Source organism: Coturnix japonica, unplaced genomic scaffold, assembly GCF_054131305.1.
Source record: "Coturnix japonica strain WE unplaced genomic scaffold, WE-NBRP24 Scf044, whole genome shotgun sequence".
In the NCBI taxonomy this organism is placed as follows: domain Eukaryota; kingdom Metazoa; phylum Chordata; class Aves; order Galliformes; family Phasianidae; genus Coturnix; species Coturnix japonica.
The window spans coordinates 2,425,323-2,443,755 of NW_028188947.1; the positions used below are offsets into that span (position 1 = coordinate 2,425,323).

Sequence of the window (18,433 nt, forward strand, 5' to 3'; positions counted from 1 at the left end):
GAGACATTTCCAGTTGCTTTCAGATTTTTAAAGAGGGATAAATAAATCTTTACCAGCACTGACGACACCAATATAGAACCTAAAGCGGTTTCATGTCTGTTGACTGAATGCACTTTATGGAATTCTGAACTAATCAGTAGGAGAATACAGGGAACAGGAGGGACAGCCTGCATTGCCTTGGGTGGGACTGATATCATATGAAATAATTGGGATGCAGCTCTTCTAAAGCTGGAGAGCTGGCATTGCCCTCACACGGAGCAGAGCTCATACAGCAGGCCACAGTATTAAGAGGATAAGCTGCTGAACACTTTTGATTTTCCTGTTTTATTGACTCCTTTTATCTATCTTCTATTTCACACATCAGATGTTTATACTGGGGAAAAAACTTCCACCAAATGCAAAAGAAAGGAGAAAGAGGAAATCCTTCAAACTCTGAGCGCATAGAGTAAAAGAGCTTAATTGCTGGGGAGAGCAGATTAGAATCACAGTACCCTTAGAATTGGAAGAGACCCTTAAAGGCCATCTAGCCCAGCTCCCCTGCAATAAAAAGGGACATTCACAGCTAGATCAGGTTGCTCACAGCCTGGTCATTAGTCATCCCAGAGGCAAAACACACACTGAATGATCTCTCCCTGCAGTCATAAATCCTTGGAGACAACAGCATTGACACTGCATGTTACTGAAGCAGTAAAAGAAACTGCTCTTGTAACTCTCCTTGTGCTAAATAAAATGATGATAAAAAGCAATGGAATGCTTTGGCAGGACACCAAAACCATCCTCCTTCGTTGATATCTGCTGCAATGGAACCTTCCACTGGAAGAAAGCCTCTGATGACTTGTCACCCCAGAGAGGTCAGCTTTAGAAGCAGGACTGCTGCACAATAGAATGAACTGGAGCTCCTTAGCATCTCTTACATCCAGGAGGGGTGTGATCAGACCCACCTACCACCTTCAGGTGTGCTTTCTGACACCTTGTCTGACTTCACTGTCACTGTGCCAGCATCCTCAGGCTTAACCTGCTTCATTGTCAGTGTGCAGCAATTGCCAACGTTCTTGATGTTATTGTAATTGTTGGTGTAAAGGAGGTTGCCATTCAGGAACCATTCCACGTCCTCGTCATTATGGGACAGCTCGCAGGAGAAGACAGCAGAGCTCTCTTCTTCAATTTCTACATCCTGCAGGTGCTTCGTTACTTCTACATTGCGGGCTGTGGGGAAACAAGGTGAACTGTTACCACTGTTACTATAAATCATACTGGGATGTGGTAGAATGGTTGGACTAGATGATCTTTGTGTAATCTTCTCAGTGAAGATTATACATTTAAAGTTAGCAGGAGAGAACGGCAGAAATCAACCCCAAGAAGAGAAATCTGAGGTGAAATAGGACATGGAAGAGGCCACCCTCCCTGCTCATACCTTCAGCTGTCAGCGTGGCCTCAGTCACTGCAATTCCTGCCTTGCACTTGTACACACCAGCATCATCGGGCTTCAGCTTCAGAATCTTGAGCTCTGCTGAATGCTTATCCCTCTTGATCTTGTACTTCTCAGAGGGCTTGATGAGTGTGTGGCCTTTGAACCATTTCACAACCTTTGGAGAAGGCCTGAAGTCACAGGACAGGATGACAGAATGACGTTCCAAAGCTGTCTTGTCCTCCCAACTTCCTGGTGATTTCTATATGGTAATCTGCAAAGCAGGGGTGGAAGAGAAGAAAGGATGAGGACAATTGGAAGAAGAGGAAAGTCTCTTGCGTGTATTCCATTCCAATTAATGTCAAGTTCACAATGGTTCTTTGAACGACTCTAAAGATAAAACAAACGATTGTCTATAGGGAATGCCATTGACTACATTTCTATAAAGTAATACTGTATATTATCTACCAAATGCAAGGTCCAGCTCTTGTTCTGTGCTTATTAAATTGCTCCAAATTGTTGAGGCTTTTATTCAAATAAGAGTGAGTTGAAAATATAACAAATACTTCAGGATGTGAATGGAGACTCTTATGCTGGGGACAACAGCAGATAAAAAGCCTGCAAGTTTCTTTCAGATGAAATCAATGACAAACTGCATCAAATTTAGGTGCTACCAAACTTAACCTCGTCTACTTCAGAAATACAATTAATTTCACCTGATTTGACTTCTTTGGTATAGCCAAGGACAAAACCTCAGCTCTGTAGATCTGAATAGTAAGCACATCACAACTATTCAAACACATCTTTTACTGAGATGCAGCTGTCTCATTTAGTGTCCAACGACTTTGAACTGGAAATGGAGCAGACCCTCCAGACACACACACAATATTTCAAAGACCCCAGTGAAGGAAGGCTGTACGTTAATTAATTCTTCATCTTCATGATGTAAACCAAGCCAGGATATGTTACCTCTGACGAGCAGATTGGCTGTGGATTTGGATTTGCTAATTGAGAACTGAATGGTGCCTGTCATATCAGTGGTGGTTTTCGGTATGGTCAGCTGGTGGATGGTGCCTTCTTGCTGCATAATCAAGTTTCTGCCAGCCTGTAAGACTTCCCCACGTAGATACCACTTGGGAGGTTTCACAGAAGGAATGGATATCTCGCATTCAAACTTGGCTTTTTCAGGCTCAGTCACATCCTCATTACACAGCTCCTTTACTAGATTAATGGATTGCTCTTTAAGAAGGATGGAACAAGAGAAAGCAGAGATTTAGAAGGAATGTAAAAAACCCTTACATTATCACCCTACTTACTCACATCAGCATTACTGCACATGAACACTACATCTATCAGCTCAAAATGCCTTAAAACATCCTTAAAAATAATATAAAGAAAGGAATGTTGTTAAGAAGTCAGACAATAAGACTGACAACCTGAAGAGAGCCCAGATCTTCTGATTCCCAGTCCAACATCCAAATCAAACCGTGACCTTCCCATCCCAATATCAAACTCCTCGCATTACGAAATGGAATACAGGTTCAATGAAACACAGACATTGATAATTACTTTGGTTAAATACAGCAACTTAGCTCTGAACAACAAGTTTTCTCCTAGTAAAGGTCTCTGTAGCTCAAATGTAATGACTCTACTTAGGAGAAATTCATTTTCCAGGATGTTCTTGCCCTTATAATGGTAATAGTGGCAAAGCTGGGGACTGAACTCTTGAGTAGTGTGCTAACTCAAATGTCTCCCTTTTCTTTATCACACTTAACATCATATATATACCCTAACATTGTATATATTAAAAAAAAAAACAAAACCAACCCTGTGCTCTTTTCAATGAGACAGAGAAAATGAAGAAAAAGTCAAGCTATGTTTTTTATCCCTCAATGTTCAAACACAAATCTGAAGTTTAAAGGTAGAAAATCAACCTCGTAAGAAAATAATCTGTTCTACTTAGCAAAAGTAAAACCCAAAAGACAAGCTGGATATTTTGTGGGCAGAAAGGTAGGTAGGTAGGAGTTTTTATTTCTCTGAAAGTTCCTTGTGGCATTCAACTTTTTTGACATTCTTGCAAATGATGTTAGCTGGTCCATGTCACTTGTTCCACCCTAACCCCAGTCCCAAAACAAAAGAGGAACTCCCTTCTGAACCTTCTTCACTTCATTTCAGATGTCCTTTCTGCTTCATCTCCAACCCACCCCCCACTCAGGAGAAAGATCCCCCTCTTACACCCTACCATCTTGCTGCATTCTGATGTTGTCATCAGCCTTCAGCTTGTCGTCATCTTTGTACCACTGGGTCTGAACCTCATCGTGTGAAATCTCAGACAAAAGATGCACTCCCATATTCATTCACTTCCACATCTTCCAGTGCTTTAAAAATCTTGATATCTCCAGCTGTGAAACAGTAGAGATATATTTGTCAGGGTATTTCCAGAACTGAGTGCAGCATCTTTTCCTTACACATATTTGCATAGAAAATAAGTAGGATTATGTTTTATTCTAAACCATCATCCATTCCTGAGTCATTTCCCTTTTCAACACAGTCAATGCATTATTGCCCTTGAACTTAAAGAGAGACTTACTAGCTACAATGGAGCTCCCTGCAAACAGTTTTCATGGAAACCAGAACCTCATTTATTCTAAAACCTTTCAAGCAAAATTAAGTATAGAAAAACAATAGAACTGACTGAATCTTTAAGGTCATTTAGTTCCAATCCCCCTGCTATAGGCAGGGACACCTCCCTCCAGACCAACTCTTCTCCTCAGGGTCAAGGCTTCTCTCAAATCATTCTCCTCTAAGCCTGTGCCTGTGCTTGGGATTGCCCTGACTCAGGTGCAGGGCCTTGTACTTGGCCACACTCAAGTTCATGAGGCTGCCAAGGGCCCACCTCTCCAGCCTGTCCAGGTCCCTCTGGGTAGCATCCCTTCCCTCTAGCACATCAACAGCACCGCTCAGCTTGGTGTCATCTGCAAACTTGCTGAGGCTGCATTTGATTCCACTGTCCATGTTGCCTACAAAAATGTTAAATAACACTGGTCCCAACACCACCCTCCACCTGGACACTGAGCTATTGACTGCAGCTCTCTGAGTGTGACCATCCAGCCAGTTCCCTATCCTGCAACTGGTCCATCCATCAAAACCATTATTCTCCAGTTTGGTGACCAGGATGTCATGCAGGATGGGATCAAATGCTCTGCACAAGTCCAAGTAGATGATGTCAGTTGCTCTCCCATTATCCACTGATGCTGTTACTCCATCATGAAAGGCCACCAAGTTTGTCAGGCATGGCTTGACCTTGAGGAAGCCATATTGGTTACCACCAATCTCCTCATCTTCATTTTCCAAACTATGCCAAGGAGAACTAGACAGAACTCTACAATGTCGTGTCACTACAAACCTGTCTGAACCATTGGCTTCTCTGCATGCTCATCACTAGTCTCTCCTTAGCTTGTGTGCCCACAGTGTATGGGGAATGTCAGCCACAAATCTTACCTAGGGGACATCTTTGCTTCAAAATCCTTTGAACATCACACAATCCCTTTTAACTCTCCAGGTCTGCACTTATTTATGTCAGAATCAGACCTTTATTCTGTGCTGCTATTTCCCTTTCCATCTGAAGGGCCTGGATACAACTTGGATTAACCTCAGGAGCAGAGTTCCTGCATAAAACAGCCAGTACTGAAACAGCAACCCAACCTGGTTGCAGACTGAGAGAGAAAATGAGAGTTCACTACTTGTGAATAATGAGACTTCTCTTATTTCCCTGGGAAGTAATGCCCACTTTTTTACTTTGATGGAGCTCCTTCCCATCCTAGAAGGGAAAATATCAAGTCAGATCTCCATTAGTCCTTCCATCTCTGCACTCAGCAAAGGCAGCCTTCAGATCTATGCTTAATTCACCCACTCCCCTAGAATTAATGGAACTGTGCTTACTGGAACATATGCTGAAGCTTAAGCACAGTGCAGTGTTTTCAACATGTAGGAATGGCTATAGAACTTGCATAAATTCTGGCTGACCTATGACAGCTTAAAGCACTGCAGAGGACTGTTAACAAGCCCGTTTGGACATCACCTTGAATAAATGACGTTATCCCCAAGTAAGGGAAGGAACAGCTGAGCACCGGGGAGGTACACAAAGAGCCAGAGCAAATTCTCACACTGTCAGGTGCAAAGAAAACTCAGATTTCACCCTAAAACCCAGTTCACAACAAGGCTACAAAATCCTGTCTGAGAATTTCTGTGTTAGAGTTGAAGCTCAAGACTGTGCTCCAACCAACAATATTTTGTGAAGCAAGACCTCAGGAGTTCACAAGAAACCCAAAACAAACTTCCATTTCAACTTGATAAATGAACTCAGGACATAATAACAAAGAGTGCTGATCTGGGCAAGTAAAAGAGCACAAAGAAAAGAGAGCAGTGCAAAAGCTATCAAGCAAAATCTTAGACCCGCATCCCTTGGAAGTGAAATTAAATGCTCTCATTCATTTCCAGAGAAGTCAGAAAGGAAAATACCATTACATGCCATACCTTGAACCACTTGACGTCCACCTTGGGCCTGGACAGCTCACACTCAAATGTGACCTTGTCCTTCTGAGTGATGCTAATGTCTGCCAATGGTTTGCTGATTTTCACAGGCAATTCTGAGAAGGAGAAAGAAGGATGTGGATTTAGTTGGGAATGAGGTCTCTAGGAGCATCTGGCAGAAGGAATAATGAAAGGCAGTGCCTACTCTCCATGCGTACTAGAACTTGTAATTAACAACAAAAAAACCTATTGTTTTGAGCACATTATCATTACTTGTGCTAGGGACAATAACGTTCCAACAATCCTCTTGATATCTGAGGGATACTCTGGTGGCAATGGCCCAGTGCAAAACATTCTTTGCAGCTGGAAGGAAAGCTGGTTCTGCTGTTCAAGTAATCTGGGACAGGAGCAGATAATGACACCTTGCACCAACCAATACCTGTCACAGTGAGCCTCCCGGATGAATTGATGCCTTCTGCTTTAAAGGAAATGAGTCCTGCATCTTCAAGGGTCACAGAAGAAAGTGTCAAGGAATGTTTCTTCCCCTGGACACCCATCGTGATATTTGGTGCAGGCTTCAGCCGCACGCCGTCCTTCTGCCAAGTCCCTTCCACATCCTCATGGGACACCTCCACCGAAAAGGTGACAGTTCCCTTCTCAGGGAATTCCAGGGGCTGCAGACCTTTCACCAGCTTCATCTGCCGCACTGAAAGACAACGGGGACAGGTTGGAGATCTCACACCAGCAGCTGAGAAATAGAATCATCAAAGGAATCAGAGAAAGGTTTAGGTTGGAAGGGACCTTTGAGATCATCCAGATCCAACCCCCCTCTGCTGTAGGCAGGGATGCTTCCCTCTACACCAGATTGCACAAAGCCCCATCCAGCCTGGCCTTGAATGCTTGAATAGCATCAGGACTTCCAAAACAAGTTACTTCCCTCTTCCTCTCCCAGGTACAGTATCTGCCAATTAAGCAACAGCCTTTGCAAAGAAGAAAACTTGTTCATAACCAGGTCCGTGTGTGCTCGTAAATGAATCCTTCCAGATGGAAAAAACATTTCAGGTGGCCTCCTAGATTTTACTCCTTTTTGTGTTGCACACAAGACTGAAAAAAAAATTACTTTTGCAAAGTTCTTCTTGTCATAAGGAGACAAACATTTGGGGAATGGCAGAACCAGGTAAAATTTTCCCTGATGAAAGCCTAGAAGTATATCACAAGAAGGACCAACTTACCCATGACCTTTTATTTGTCTTACTCAAGCATCTCCTCCTGGCCATAACTGACAATAAAATATTCAGCCAGACTACAGGTTTGAGCAGCTGAGTTGTTTCTAGGATCTCCTGCAATCTTAAGCTTGGATCACACACTTGTCTTTTGACTAAGTGTCTTTTACAGTGCAGTAAAACAACAGGTTTTCACATGGCTATTCCTCATTTACCTTACTCTGAAATCATTCTCAAACCATGCGGGATCAGTCCAGGGAGAAGGGGAGGAGAGGGGAAGGGAAAGGGGAAGTCCACAGTCCTCTAAAATCAGGCTTCTTAGCCTAAAGCTCAACAGCAAATAGCAGTCCACTTCCCCACATTGCTAGACTCCGAGCATTTAAAGAACATCAGCTGACCTCATTATGAGCTCTAACATAGCCAGAGGAATTAATATATTCAAATATTCTCTTGAGTGATGAGAAATATGGACCATAACTTCAGATTTCTGCTTTTAAACTCTCACTTCTATCATAAACCAGGGTAAGAGTTCAATGCTGTTTTAGATGGAGGACTCATATTTTAAATAACTCATCTCATTAAGGCTTGGATTCCCTACTACAATTAGCTAAATTCCAGTTTGGATCATGCTTCACCTTGGATCACTTAGGGCTTCAGCCACGTAATGGAACTAACTCAATTTGTCTACAGAGAAGCTGTTTTCTATAGCAACAATTAGCTGTGAGTGCAACTGGATGTCAGGAGAGCACAAATCCCGCAGTTATCCTGCACCAACATCCTCTCCTTCCATCAGAACAGCAAGTTTTTAAACCAGACTCATGCAAGCTTGCATGACACACCTTGTGCAAAACTGTTGGCAGCCATCAGGACAGCCAGTTGCTTCCTGTATAGACACTGTTCCATCAGTTTGGGTTTTTTGCCTTGCTAGAACAACAGCCAGTGTCTGAAAACTCACACAACTGAAGCAACCACACTGATATACCGCAGTCACTGGAGGTGCTCAAGAGCCACGGGTATGTGGCACTGGGGACGTGGTTAGTAAGTCCAGTGAGGGTGGGCTGGGGTTGGACTCAGCTATCTCAGTAGTCTTTTCCAGCCTTGGGTCCAACTTGTAAGAGGGAATGAAGCAGCAAACTGCCCAGCACTGAGCTGCATTCTTCCGACACGTGGTATCAATGAACTGCTGTATTTCCCTATCTTCTCTGGAACTATTATTCATCTAACCTAACTGAAACAGTAAGCCTGAACCTAGATATAAATCAGGATCATAGTCACCCGTGGTTCCTTCTATATTCAGAAAGACACTCTAGAGGGTAATTCAGTGCATCTAGAAATTCAAGTAGTCTCTGAAGGTCTATGTATTTTCCAATCTCTGTTGGCCACAGAAGGATGTGAAGTGCTGCACATGGCCCAACGATCAGCACTGACAATCAGCTGCAAGTTAATATCTGCGGGTTGTTTGGTTTGTTTGCTTGTCTGTTTTATTTCCTACAACCATTCAGTTTGGAGAAAAGATGAGCAACTGCCAATAGAAGTGATAAGTGCACATTTTGGGACACAGAAGCAGAATTTTGTGACAACTGTCAGCCCAGAATATGTTGATGATGAAGTTGTCCTAACAGTGCATGCCAGTGATTTGACAAACCCTGCTCAGTATGACACAGCTTGTCTTTAATTTTTGGTATCTTTGATTGCCAGTTGGCTCTTAGGCAAAAAAAAAAAAGCCACCCAAACAACCTTGTCCTCATCTCATCCTTCCCATCCAGCTGCTGCCTCACAGAAGGGGTAAAATAAAAACTCTCTTGGACTAGCAGAGAGATTTACAATGGAGTAACTTAAGTAAGGATGGGAGACTGAAGGTGTTGGGGAAGACATCCAGGCTTTAGCTACAGGGCATGCATGCAGAATCACAAAACAAAGGCCAGTCAGAGAAATCAGAGCTTCGTCAGAATTAATGGGGTTGTTTCTACATGCCCACCCTATCTGCCAGTGTAAAACCTTCCAGTGAAAAAAAAGAAAGCTACAGATGGGTGGGGAGAATTGTTGGTGAAATTATTTGTGATATTTTTTGCTAATAATATGCTTAAAATCCTGGAGCAAGACTTAAAGTTAAGCAACTCATTCTGTGTAAGTAGACTTACAGAAGGGAACCATAAAGCTTATGGAAGGGAACTGTCAAGCTAATCCACAGCTAAAACAGAGTAGAGACGAATTGCAGGAGCTTGTTTACTTTGCAGAAGTGTGAGCTTTAACCACTGCTGAGCTCCTAGTACAAAAGTCTGAACCAATGCAACAAACCAACCCGTCCATGTTGTACGAAGGAATGTACTGACACCACCAGAACACAAAATTCTATGGCTGAAAATACGCGCAAAAATCATCCAGCCCTTCTCCATTGCTCCAGGACATGCTCAGCTCTTTGTGCCCCAGATATTTCACTAACCTTTTCTGAAACCCACCGTGAAGGCTTCAAAGCCCCTCCAAATGACTTATTCAGTCATCCAACCATTAAAAAGCTTTTCTGTTGTAGAACTTGCATCTTTGTCATTGCAATTGAAGTCCCTTATTTCTGCACAGAGAACAGATTGTTTGCTTCCACTTTCTAAGAGCCTTTTATATACTCAAAGCCTGCTATCATATTATATATGAGCACCTTCAAAGAGCCAACAGAGTCAATGATTTCATTGGAAGCATCAGATTTTATGACTCGCAGGAAGTGATCACCATAACTCACACTCACATCTCCTGCCTGTAGAGGAGATCCTCCTTGCATCTACAAAGATGCAAGAAGAAAAGAGGCAAAGAAGGGGTAAAATAAATCCCATCTTACATTTGGGATGCTTAATTCCAGCCTTGAAGGCTGATTTGCCCACTTAACAGCTGTGCTCTTCAGAAGCCGTTGTTCCACAGTTATTTAGAGAGAAAGACAAGTTTTGTACTTGGTTGTTAACACAAAGAACAGCATAAACACACAAATGAACTCAGCTTTGCAGTGTTGTAATGGCTGATGAGGGAAGCTAAGGATCCTTCCACACTGTCAGCCTTCATTTCAGGAGACATACCTTTGGGGGTGATGGTAATGCTGCTCTTGTCATCTCTGGACTCACACAAGTACTCTCCCTCATCCTCAGCCCGGATCCCTCTTATTGTCAGGGTTCTTCTGACCCCTTCCTCATCAATCTGGAAACGTTTGCTGGGTTTGATCTCAACTGCATTCCTGCGCCACACCACCTTCCCTTTGGCATGGCTCACTTCACAGCTTAAAGTGACACTGCCTCCAATCTCAGCATTAACAGCTTCGAGCTTCTTGGTGAACTTCACTGGGATTTCTAAGATGCAGAGGAAAGAAAAGAACTATCAGAATGCACATGTTAACAAACGTGTTCTACAAAACCAAATGAAAAACCCCATGAACAAACACACTCGGGGATCATGGCAGGCTGAAAGAAATCCAAAAGATAGAAATCTGGAGATATTATCAGCATGGAATTATATTATCATTCTATTTTTGCAATGTAAGAACAGCGCCTTAAAGAGACTTAAAGACTACCTTCCAGTGTCTCTAATCTTCTACCTAATGAGATGTGTGGTGGTTTTTTGCTGCTATTGTCGGTTGGTTGGGATTGTCTCTTGTTGCTGCTTTTATTGTTCTGTTTTTTAGCATCAGAGTCTAATTTGCCTGACTACCATTAAAAATCTGTACAGATGGAAGAACCCCAGCAGCCACCACTGTATTTCATGTCACTGGAGACCCAGCCAATGGAATCAGAGATCTGGGAATGTGACACATTCAACCTGTTGACATGACCTGCTAGCAACCACTCCCATGCAGTAACAGCCAAAGGGAGCTGGTGGGGTGCATGCCAGCTGCAGATTTCTCCACTGTGGGTGTCTGAAGGGACACAAACCCCATTCTACATCCTCCTCATCAGCTCTGACATGCTTAGCAGAGTCAGGAAGAGCTGAGGCTCTGAACACAACCTACCAACTGCTTTAGGAAGAGATAGAAACTGGGTGATGACAGTGAAGAGCAAACACCAGAAAAGAACCCATCATAGTCCCTGAGCTCTCAAGTGGCCAGCAGAGGACAAACTTGGATCTCTGGAGGCAAGAAGGTCTTTTCTGGTCTATGCTGGGGATGCTACAGCAGCTGCAACAGCAAATCAAGAGTAAAGGTTGGAACAGCTTGTAGAATACACCAATCTTCTTCACTTCATCCTCCCATAAGAAAAGAGCAGCTGTAAAAAAGGACACAACTTGCAGGCTTCTACCTCCTTACCTTTCACTTCTAGAATTCTAAAACTAACTGAGAAGTATTAATACGCTGAGTATGGCCTAAGTAAGGCATATTTTCTATTCATTCTACTCCCAATCTCTTGGCCTCTTCATCTTGTACAACACTTTGCCACAGAACTGGGCAGTTCTGGGACACACAGCAGCAGAGGGGATTGTCTTAATCACCTTCCTCCCTATCTCTTTCTCTGCTCTTCAGAACATCCCATGCCTGCTTTCAGCTTCTGCTCACTGACACAGATCAGGTGATGAGGCATGCAAAGATGAACAAAATCTATATAGCAGTTCCTTAGTCAAAAATATTCCACAGCCACATTTTCACCTTGCTACCACTACATTAAAAAGGAGAATCCAATTAGTGGTGTGGGTCATTGATGTTGTTCCAGGGGGAATTGTGGCTGTTCCATGCCCACAGGGTAGAAGACAGACAGTCTTCCTCTAAGCCACATAAACAGCTGCTTAGTGCTCCCAAAGCGAATATCAGCTCTTCTGTTGAAACAAAGTGTCAAATCTAGGCAAGAAAGAACCTAGGAACTGAAGGAACCAAAAGGGTCCTTGAACACCAGTCCCATGGTTGCAAGTCACTATGCAAACATATTGAACCCAAAAGAACATCTGTCCTGCAGGCAACCAAAACCTGAGTTCCTTTTACTTAAGACCCACTGTGAAACATCAAAACACATAAACATGTGATAGTCAAACCACTGGCTGCCTTTTCATGACACAGAACAGTACTCCTGGCTTCCTGATGGAAGGTTGGGAACATGCAGCCAAAGGGACAGGATCAAAGGCCTCCCTGAAATCTAGAAAGATTACATCCTTTTCCTTCATACACTGAGTCGGTGGCCTTATCATAGAACAAGATTTGATGACCAAGACTGGTTGCACACACGCTCCCTCACCGATGTTTAGGCCACCAGACTGTTTACCCGGGCAGAGCTTCAGCACACAGAGGCATTTTGACCAGAACCTTGTGCTGAACTTTAAAACTTACCCCCAGGCTTCCTGACTGTGTGGTACTGGCACGTCCTGTTTGGGATGGAATTCTCAAGGGAATGTGCTTGCCACGAGCCTTCTTAGACTGAAGCAAGAGATAGGTTGCCACAACTGGTCGTAATTCTGCTAGAAAACAAGAGGATGTAGATCTCTTCAGAAACATTGTCAGTACAAAGAAAATTTCTGCATGTCTGCCATATTTTCCCCTTGATGTGCAACCTTCACGTCTGATCACATTAGGGTAGTTTCAGGCCTCCACTGATTCACACAATATGTCTGAGATAAAGAAGCAGACTATTCTTGTTTTTGCTTGAAAGTTAGTGTATTGTACAATTGCTGGATGTGAAATCTAAAGCTGGTGCCAGAATCTCTCTACTGAAGTGAATGGCAAAGCTCCTACTAATTCAGTTTGCACAGCATTTCAGCTGGACTCCCATTTCTGGGGGCAAGTTTCAGCCCAGCTCCAAGGAGCATCGACATTCAGCTGGATTTTCAGCAGCTTTTTGACTAGTATGAGAACCGTGGGTACAATGCTTGACAGACTCAGTGTAGTATAATAAGCTTGAATTACTTATCAGGCATTAGAAGTCCTTTGAGTTAAGACTGTGATAATATCACAGACTTGAACTGAAGAACTTTTTCCCCTTGTAGGTCGATCGTTCTCTTTATTCCCTGTACCGAAAAAAGAAGTAACAGTGACTCCACAACTGATCTTGCCTAGATAAAACTTACATTTTACATCTAGTCTTACTAAGGTTATATGGAAATCTTAACAATCCTTCAAATTCTACCGCTTTCTATTTAACAGAAAGACAACTCAATTTCAAGAGACAACTTTCAGATTCAGGTTAAAGCCAGAGTACCCATCATGTTTTAAATCTCTTCTACAGCTTGGAATGTCATTATTGACATTTATACAGCATCTCTAGCAGCACTCAGTTCAGCTTTTCTCATTTATTTTCTAAAGTTACCGGAATTAATTTATTTCCTGAAGTATTTGTGAACTGTAATTCCCCAAATTTGCTTGGTTGTCCTACCTGATGTGTTGATATTTTCCACCTATTAGTGAAACATTTCAAAGCAGTGAGTTAAGCCAGCATGTGACGTCTGCTGTTCATCCATCGGTTTCTGTTTTGAGTCTGCCTGGACTTCCAGAGATTCATAAGGATTTCAGCATGGTAAAAAAATAACAAAAAGGCTGAGAAAACACAATTAAAGGAGATAAAAGGAATAAATGTGAACTTCAGAAATGCAGTTATTAGGTAGACTATGAAGTTCTGCAGTGGTAACTTACCTCTGAAAGGTGTGAAATATTTCATGTTTGAGAATAAGTGAGTGTTAGAGTCTGTTAATACAGTAAGGTTATTTACTGTAGGAGTGGGCTTAAATACAGAGAATTACTGACATACGTTTATTACCTCTGACATTAATGCTGATCTACTCTCTCTTCTCTTGTTGTGAAACACAGAAAGCTGTTACACAGTCTTCATCAAGGTGTCCCAGCTGCAAGAATAAGACCTATACTGAGGAAACAGCTTTCAAGTCATCTCACAGCCCAATCTCACCGTGGTAGTGTTCTGCTGTGCAGCAGTCAATAATTAGCCATGATTTCAGATTATTTTTTAAACAGTTAGTGTTATGGCTACATATTACAAGGAGTAAACAGAAAGAGTCGTCCAACTTCAGCAACTAGTCCCTCTGTGGCAACAGGTCCTGAGTTCTGAATTCAAGTACAAAAGCCTGTCAGCAGATGAGACCTTTTACTAGAGCAGAAGTGACGCTTCTATCTCTTCTTGATTCCTAGTTCCATGGCGTGCACAGCATGCTGTGCTGCATGCACAGCACAGCTGTTCTTCAGAGCAACAGTGGCACCCAGTGACCAACAGCAGCCATTGTCTGCAAATACACAGCAACTTCCCAGGATCTGCAGCAACAATCTCCCCACACACTCCACTGCACACAGACACTATGACCCTGATTAGACTCAAGCAGCAGACTTAAAACAAGTCAGAGTTTTAGATTCCAGGATATTTCAGGACCTATCACGTGTGAAATTCAGTTACACAACAGTGCCTAGGTGCCTGCGTTTCAAGCAACTTTCAGATCACAGCCATGTAAAATAAAAACAAATTCAGTGCAGAAATAGCAAGCTTGTACCTTAATACCTATAGGATTATCCATGTTATAGTGCATTCTGATTGAGTTCTAAAACTTTCTCATCCTAGATCACTTCAACAAGTTCCACCAGTTCAAGCAATGCAGTTCTGAGATCCTGTGTATGTCAGGCAGATAGAATTGAACAGTGCAGAAATAATCTCTGACAGCTTTAAGAGCTCCGTTCTGCTTACAAACTCTCAGTCCAAAACTATTCTCAGTTTTAAGGAAATGAACACCTGAAGCAGTTGGATCATCTGCCATTTGCCGCATTCTGCTTCTTGGCATCATGATTAGCACAAAGGGTTTTCTGCTGTCCTGCAGAGATGGACAAAGTCCTGCTTACAAATGGACCAAATTTCAGTGTACAGCAGAGTTTGTACCAGACTAAAAAGCCACGTCATTCAGTTCATGTGCTCAGGTTGTTATGCACTCCCAAAGGAAACAGAACTAACTGTTGGATTCTGAAGGCAATCTGTGGGGTCCTACATTACCTCCTGATTCTGGAAGAGGAAATTCTAATAGCAAATGCAGAACTTTGATCTTTGTAGACATGAGAAGAGCTGGCATTTAGGAACATTCATTTCAGGGAAATCAAATGATGTGTCTCTATTTTTACTACAGATAGTATAGGGAGCAGCCAGTTGAAGAACCAGATACAAAAAATCCAGCCCATTGGCAAGAAAATACTTCTCCTTAAATTCTGTATGCTATCATGGTACAGAATTAGGCTACAGTGCCACATAGGCCAACCAAGTGTAGAACCAAATCCACAAAATACTGGTAGACAAAGCAGCAAAAACAGGGACAATATTCAGCAGACAGGCCTTTCTACCCACAGCTCAGCATGTTCTGCCATCCGAAAAGCAAGGCCTCTTGTCAAGCTCAGCTATTTCCCTTCTCAGTGTATTCTAGCACCACTGATACCCACTGGTATCCTCCTGTAGAGTGCCATCATATTGTCATCATCCAAAGGAAAAACCCACACAGCAGAGCATACAGCACTACACCCATGCTCCAAATATCCACCTGAAAAAAAAAAAAGACAAGCTTACAAACCTGAAGCACCTCAAATGGCTTCCTGACAGACTGGATTGTCTGCCCTTGCCAAAGCCCACATATAGCCCATGAAAAGCTGGCTCTTTCCCTCAGGAAAAAAAGCCTTATAGTCCCAGAGAAAGCATATAACCCTCATTCAATTGCCCTTCCACTCAGCTTAGAGCACTACTAAAACCAGCATCTTCACCTTAGCTCATCACACTGCTGCAGTTCCTTTTACAAGGATTTCACTGGCAAAAATGAAATCAAAGCCGTCACAAGGGATTTAGCACAGTTACGTGTTACTGGCTACGAGAGCTGTCAGCACAGTCACCTGTCTGGCTTTGCTGCTGTTCTCTTTATGTAGAGGCACAACAAGGTTCAGACACCTCACAGTGCAGTTCTCACTTTGACTGTAAAGAAAAAGGAGGCTTGAAAAGCAGCGTGTGGAAAACAAAGAAACAAGAATTAGAACAACAGTGGGGCCATGGCACTTGTAGGAATTGTTCTGCCTTTAACAGCAGAGCTTTTCAAGAAGTATGAGGGCATTCCAAACCAGACCAGCTTGGACAGATTAACAACTGCAAGTAGTGGGTTCCAAAATTCCAGACATGAAATCAAAGCTGGAAAAACTCTTCACATTTTCATCTCTCAATTTTTAGTACATTGTGCATTACAACGGAAACAATTCTTCACATACAACTTGGAAGCTAAAGACAAGTCTGACAAAACAGACTGCACAAAAATGATGGATAATTAACAGAGCAAATTGCTCTTTCAAAAACTTAGTAATAGAAAGAGATCTCTGAAGTTGCTGTTCTGTAGAGCACCAAAGCAGTCGCTTGAGGCAGTTCAGGATTAGCCTGAGACAAACCAGCCAGCTGTGTGAACTGAGACCAATTGCACTTCTTCTATTTTACTTTCATTCTATGTGACCTCACTAAGCAAATATTGTCTAAGACCATGAGTATCACATAAATGTGCAGATCTCAAGCTGCTCACTTATCTAGTACCCTTGGCATGATGCTTTATTTTCCTCAGCTATTCATCTAGATTGTGTCTGTTGATTGTGCAACAACAGCCTGTTGGTCTCGATTACCTGTGAGAGGCTCTAACTTTGGCCAGGAAAAATCATTTAAGGATAAGTAATTATCTGGGACTCAGTAAGTCTTCCCATGCTTTCATAACAGCCGAGATACACACACACACAAACTCATGGAACCCCACTGCTTTGCACAATCCTGTGCACACTCACATGTGTCATGCACTGATTTCCCAGCCAGTCCTCATGGGGTCTATTACTTAGGACAGGAGTGCAGGGGAGCAGCCAGAAGCTGTTTGCATTCCCTGCTGTCTGCTGGGCAGCTTTGCTGGAGATGCTTGGGTTGCTTTGCTTTTCCTTGGGAGGTGGGAAGGAGCTTTGGGTTGGAGGCACATCCCGTGCCAGAGCATCCCGATGGCACGTGTGGGGCACTGATGTGCAGCAGAGGAAGGGGAGGAGGTCCCAGCACAGCTCTGCACCATGCTCTGCCACACTGGGCAGCTTGTTCCTGGCTCAGCAGCGCCATCAGACAAGAAGCAGGGAAGGAAATCAAGGATGGGGGGTACTATCAAACGCAGTTAGTGCATGCCTGTGCAAGACAAACAGACCCAGAGCTTGCGGGTTGTTCCTGCTTTTGTAGCATTTGTGTGCTGTAGCTGAGCAAAAGGTTCTGCTGCTTGAATCTTCTTCTACAAGAGCTGCCTACAGGTAAATGTCTGCAGGGATGGAGGATGTGACAGAAAGCATTTGTCTCCATGACAGCGTAGTTACACTTGGTCTAGAGAGTGAGAGAGGCAGGCAGCACTGCCTGATGTTGGTCAGGGCGAGTTCCTCCTGCCGCAGCACAATGATGGCAGGGCTGGAGATGATCTGCAGGGACAGCTCACAGGTGGGAGCCAGGAATGGACACGGCGGGAGGACAGAGGTGTTAGGGAGCAGCCACGGCATCAAAGAGCATCAAAAGGCCCTGAAAAGCATCACAGCCACAGCCAGGAAGCTTGGGGTTTTCATGAGCAGCATCCAGGATGCTAGAGACTACTTGCTGCCATACACAATGGCAGCAGAGCTCTTGCTGCAGGCATCCCAAAGTCAGGCAAAATGGGAACACACCCAGAGCTCGACCGCACAAACCCCACAGCCAGAGCGTTGTAAGCTGAGCTGCCTTGATGTTTCTTGCACTCATCCCAATCTCTGCCAATGAAAACTCGGAATTCAGTCAAGGCGTTGATTGAGCACGAGTGTGCCTTTATTCAATAGGAGAAAGGAGGGGGTGTGAGGTTTGGAGGAAAGATGGGACTCATCCTCTCTTGTAATCATGAGAGCTGCTCAGAGACCGTGCTGTTGCCCGGAGCCTGGGACTCGTGTCCTGATTCTGTGCCCCCCAGCGAGATGCTCAGCTTCTCCTCGGTGATGCTGACCTGAGCCTGCATGGTGGTGCTGCTGTCGGGGCACTCGGGCTGTGATGGGCTGGGCTGCACTGCAGAGACATTGGGTCCAGGCTGGTGCCTGAGGAGTCTGGCAGGCTCAGGTCAGCAGCTTCAGTAGGGATGGGATGAATGAGGGCTTCAACGATGATGACATTCTTCTCTTGATAGCTGATGTTATATGGAAGGCTTTCATCTGAACTGCAGCATCCTGTGCTTAGTAACAACTCTTCATTGATGGAAGATGCGTCATCGTAACATGCCCTGTGTCTTGGGGATATACAAGGGCTCGGGTCACCTAGGAAGGAGTAGATGTACAGCG

General features: G+C 43.6%; 1 protein-coding gene and 1 long non-coding RNA gene across 3 annotated transcripts; both read right to left on the reverse strand.

Annotated features, from left to right (window-relative positions):
* Nucleotides 1-931: 931 nt before the first annotated feature.
* On the reverse strand, nt 932-9,474 carry LOC146752602 (immunoglobulin superfamily member 22-like). Its single transcript, XM_085531781.1, has 3 exons — nt 9,467-9,474; nt 1,415-1,599; nt 932-1,206 (listed from the first exon to the last, which is right to left on the reverse strand). The coding sequence occupies exons 1-3, from the start codon at nt 9,472-9,474 to the stop codon at nt 932-934; spliced, it is 468 nt and encodes a 155-aa protein (XP_085387907.1).
* A 758-nt stretch (nt 9,475-10,232) lies between these two features.
* LOC146752603 (uncharacterized) lies at nt 10,233-13,114 on the reverse strand. Of its 2 annotated transcripts, none has more exons than XR_014940572.1 (3): nt 13,025-13,114; nt 12,452-12,579; nt 10,233-10,493 (listed from the first exon to the last, which is right to left on the reverse strand). It is a non-coding gene; the product is annotated as an uncharacterized LOC146752603 (long non-coding RNA). The 2 variants fall into 2 exon arrangements; XR_014940571.1 differs by having other exon boundaries at nt 12,452-12,576; nt 13,025-13,110.
* Between the last annotated feature and the right edge of the window lie 5,319 nt (nt 13,115-18,433).

Excerpts from the sequence above, each read along its gene's own strand:
- LOC146752602 (XM_085531781.1), bottom strand. Across the intron at positions 1,207-1,414 it reads GGCCACGCTGACAGCTGAAG|CCCGCAATGTAGAAGTAACG; the intron begins GTATGAGCAGGG and ends GTTTCCCCACAG.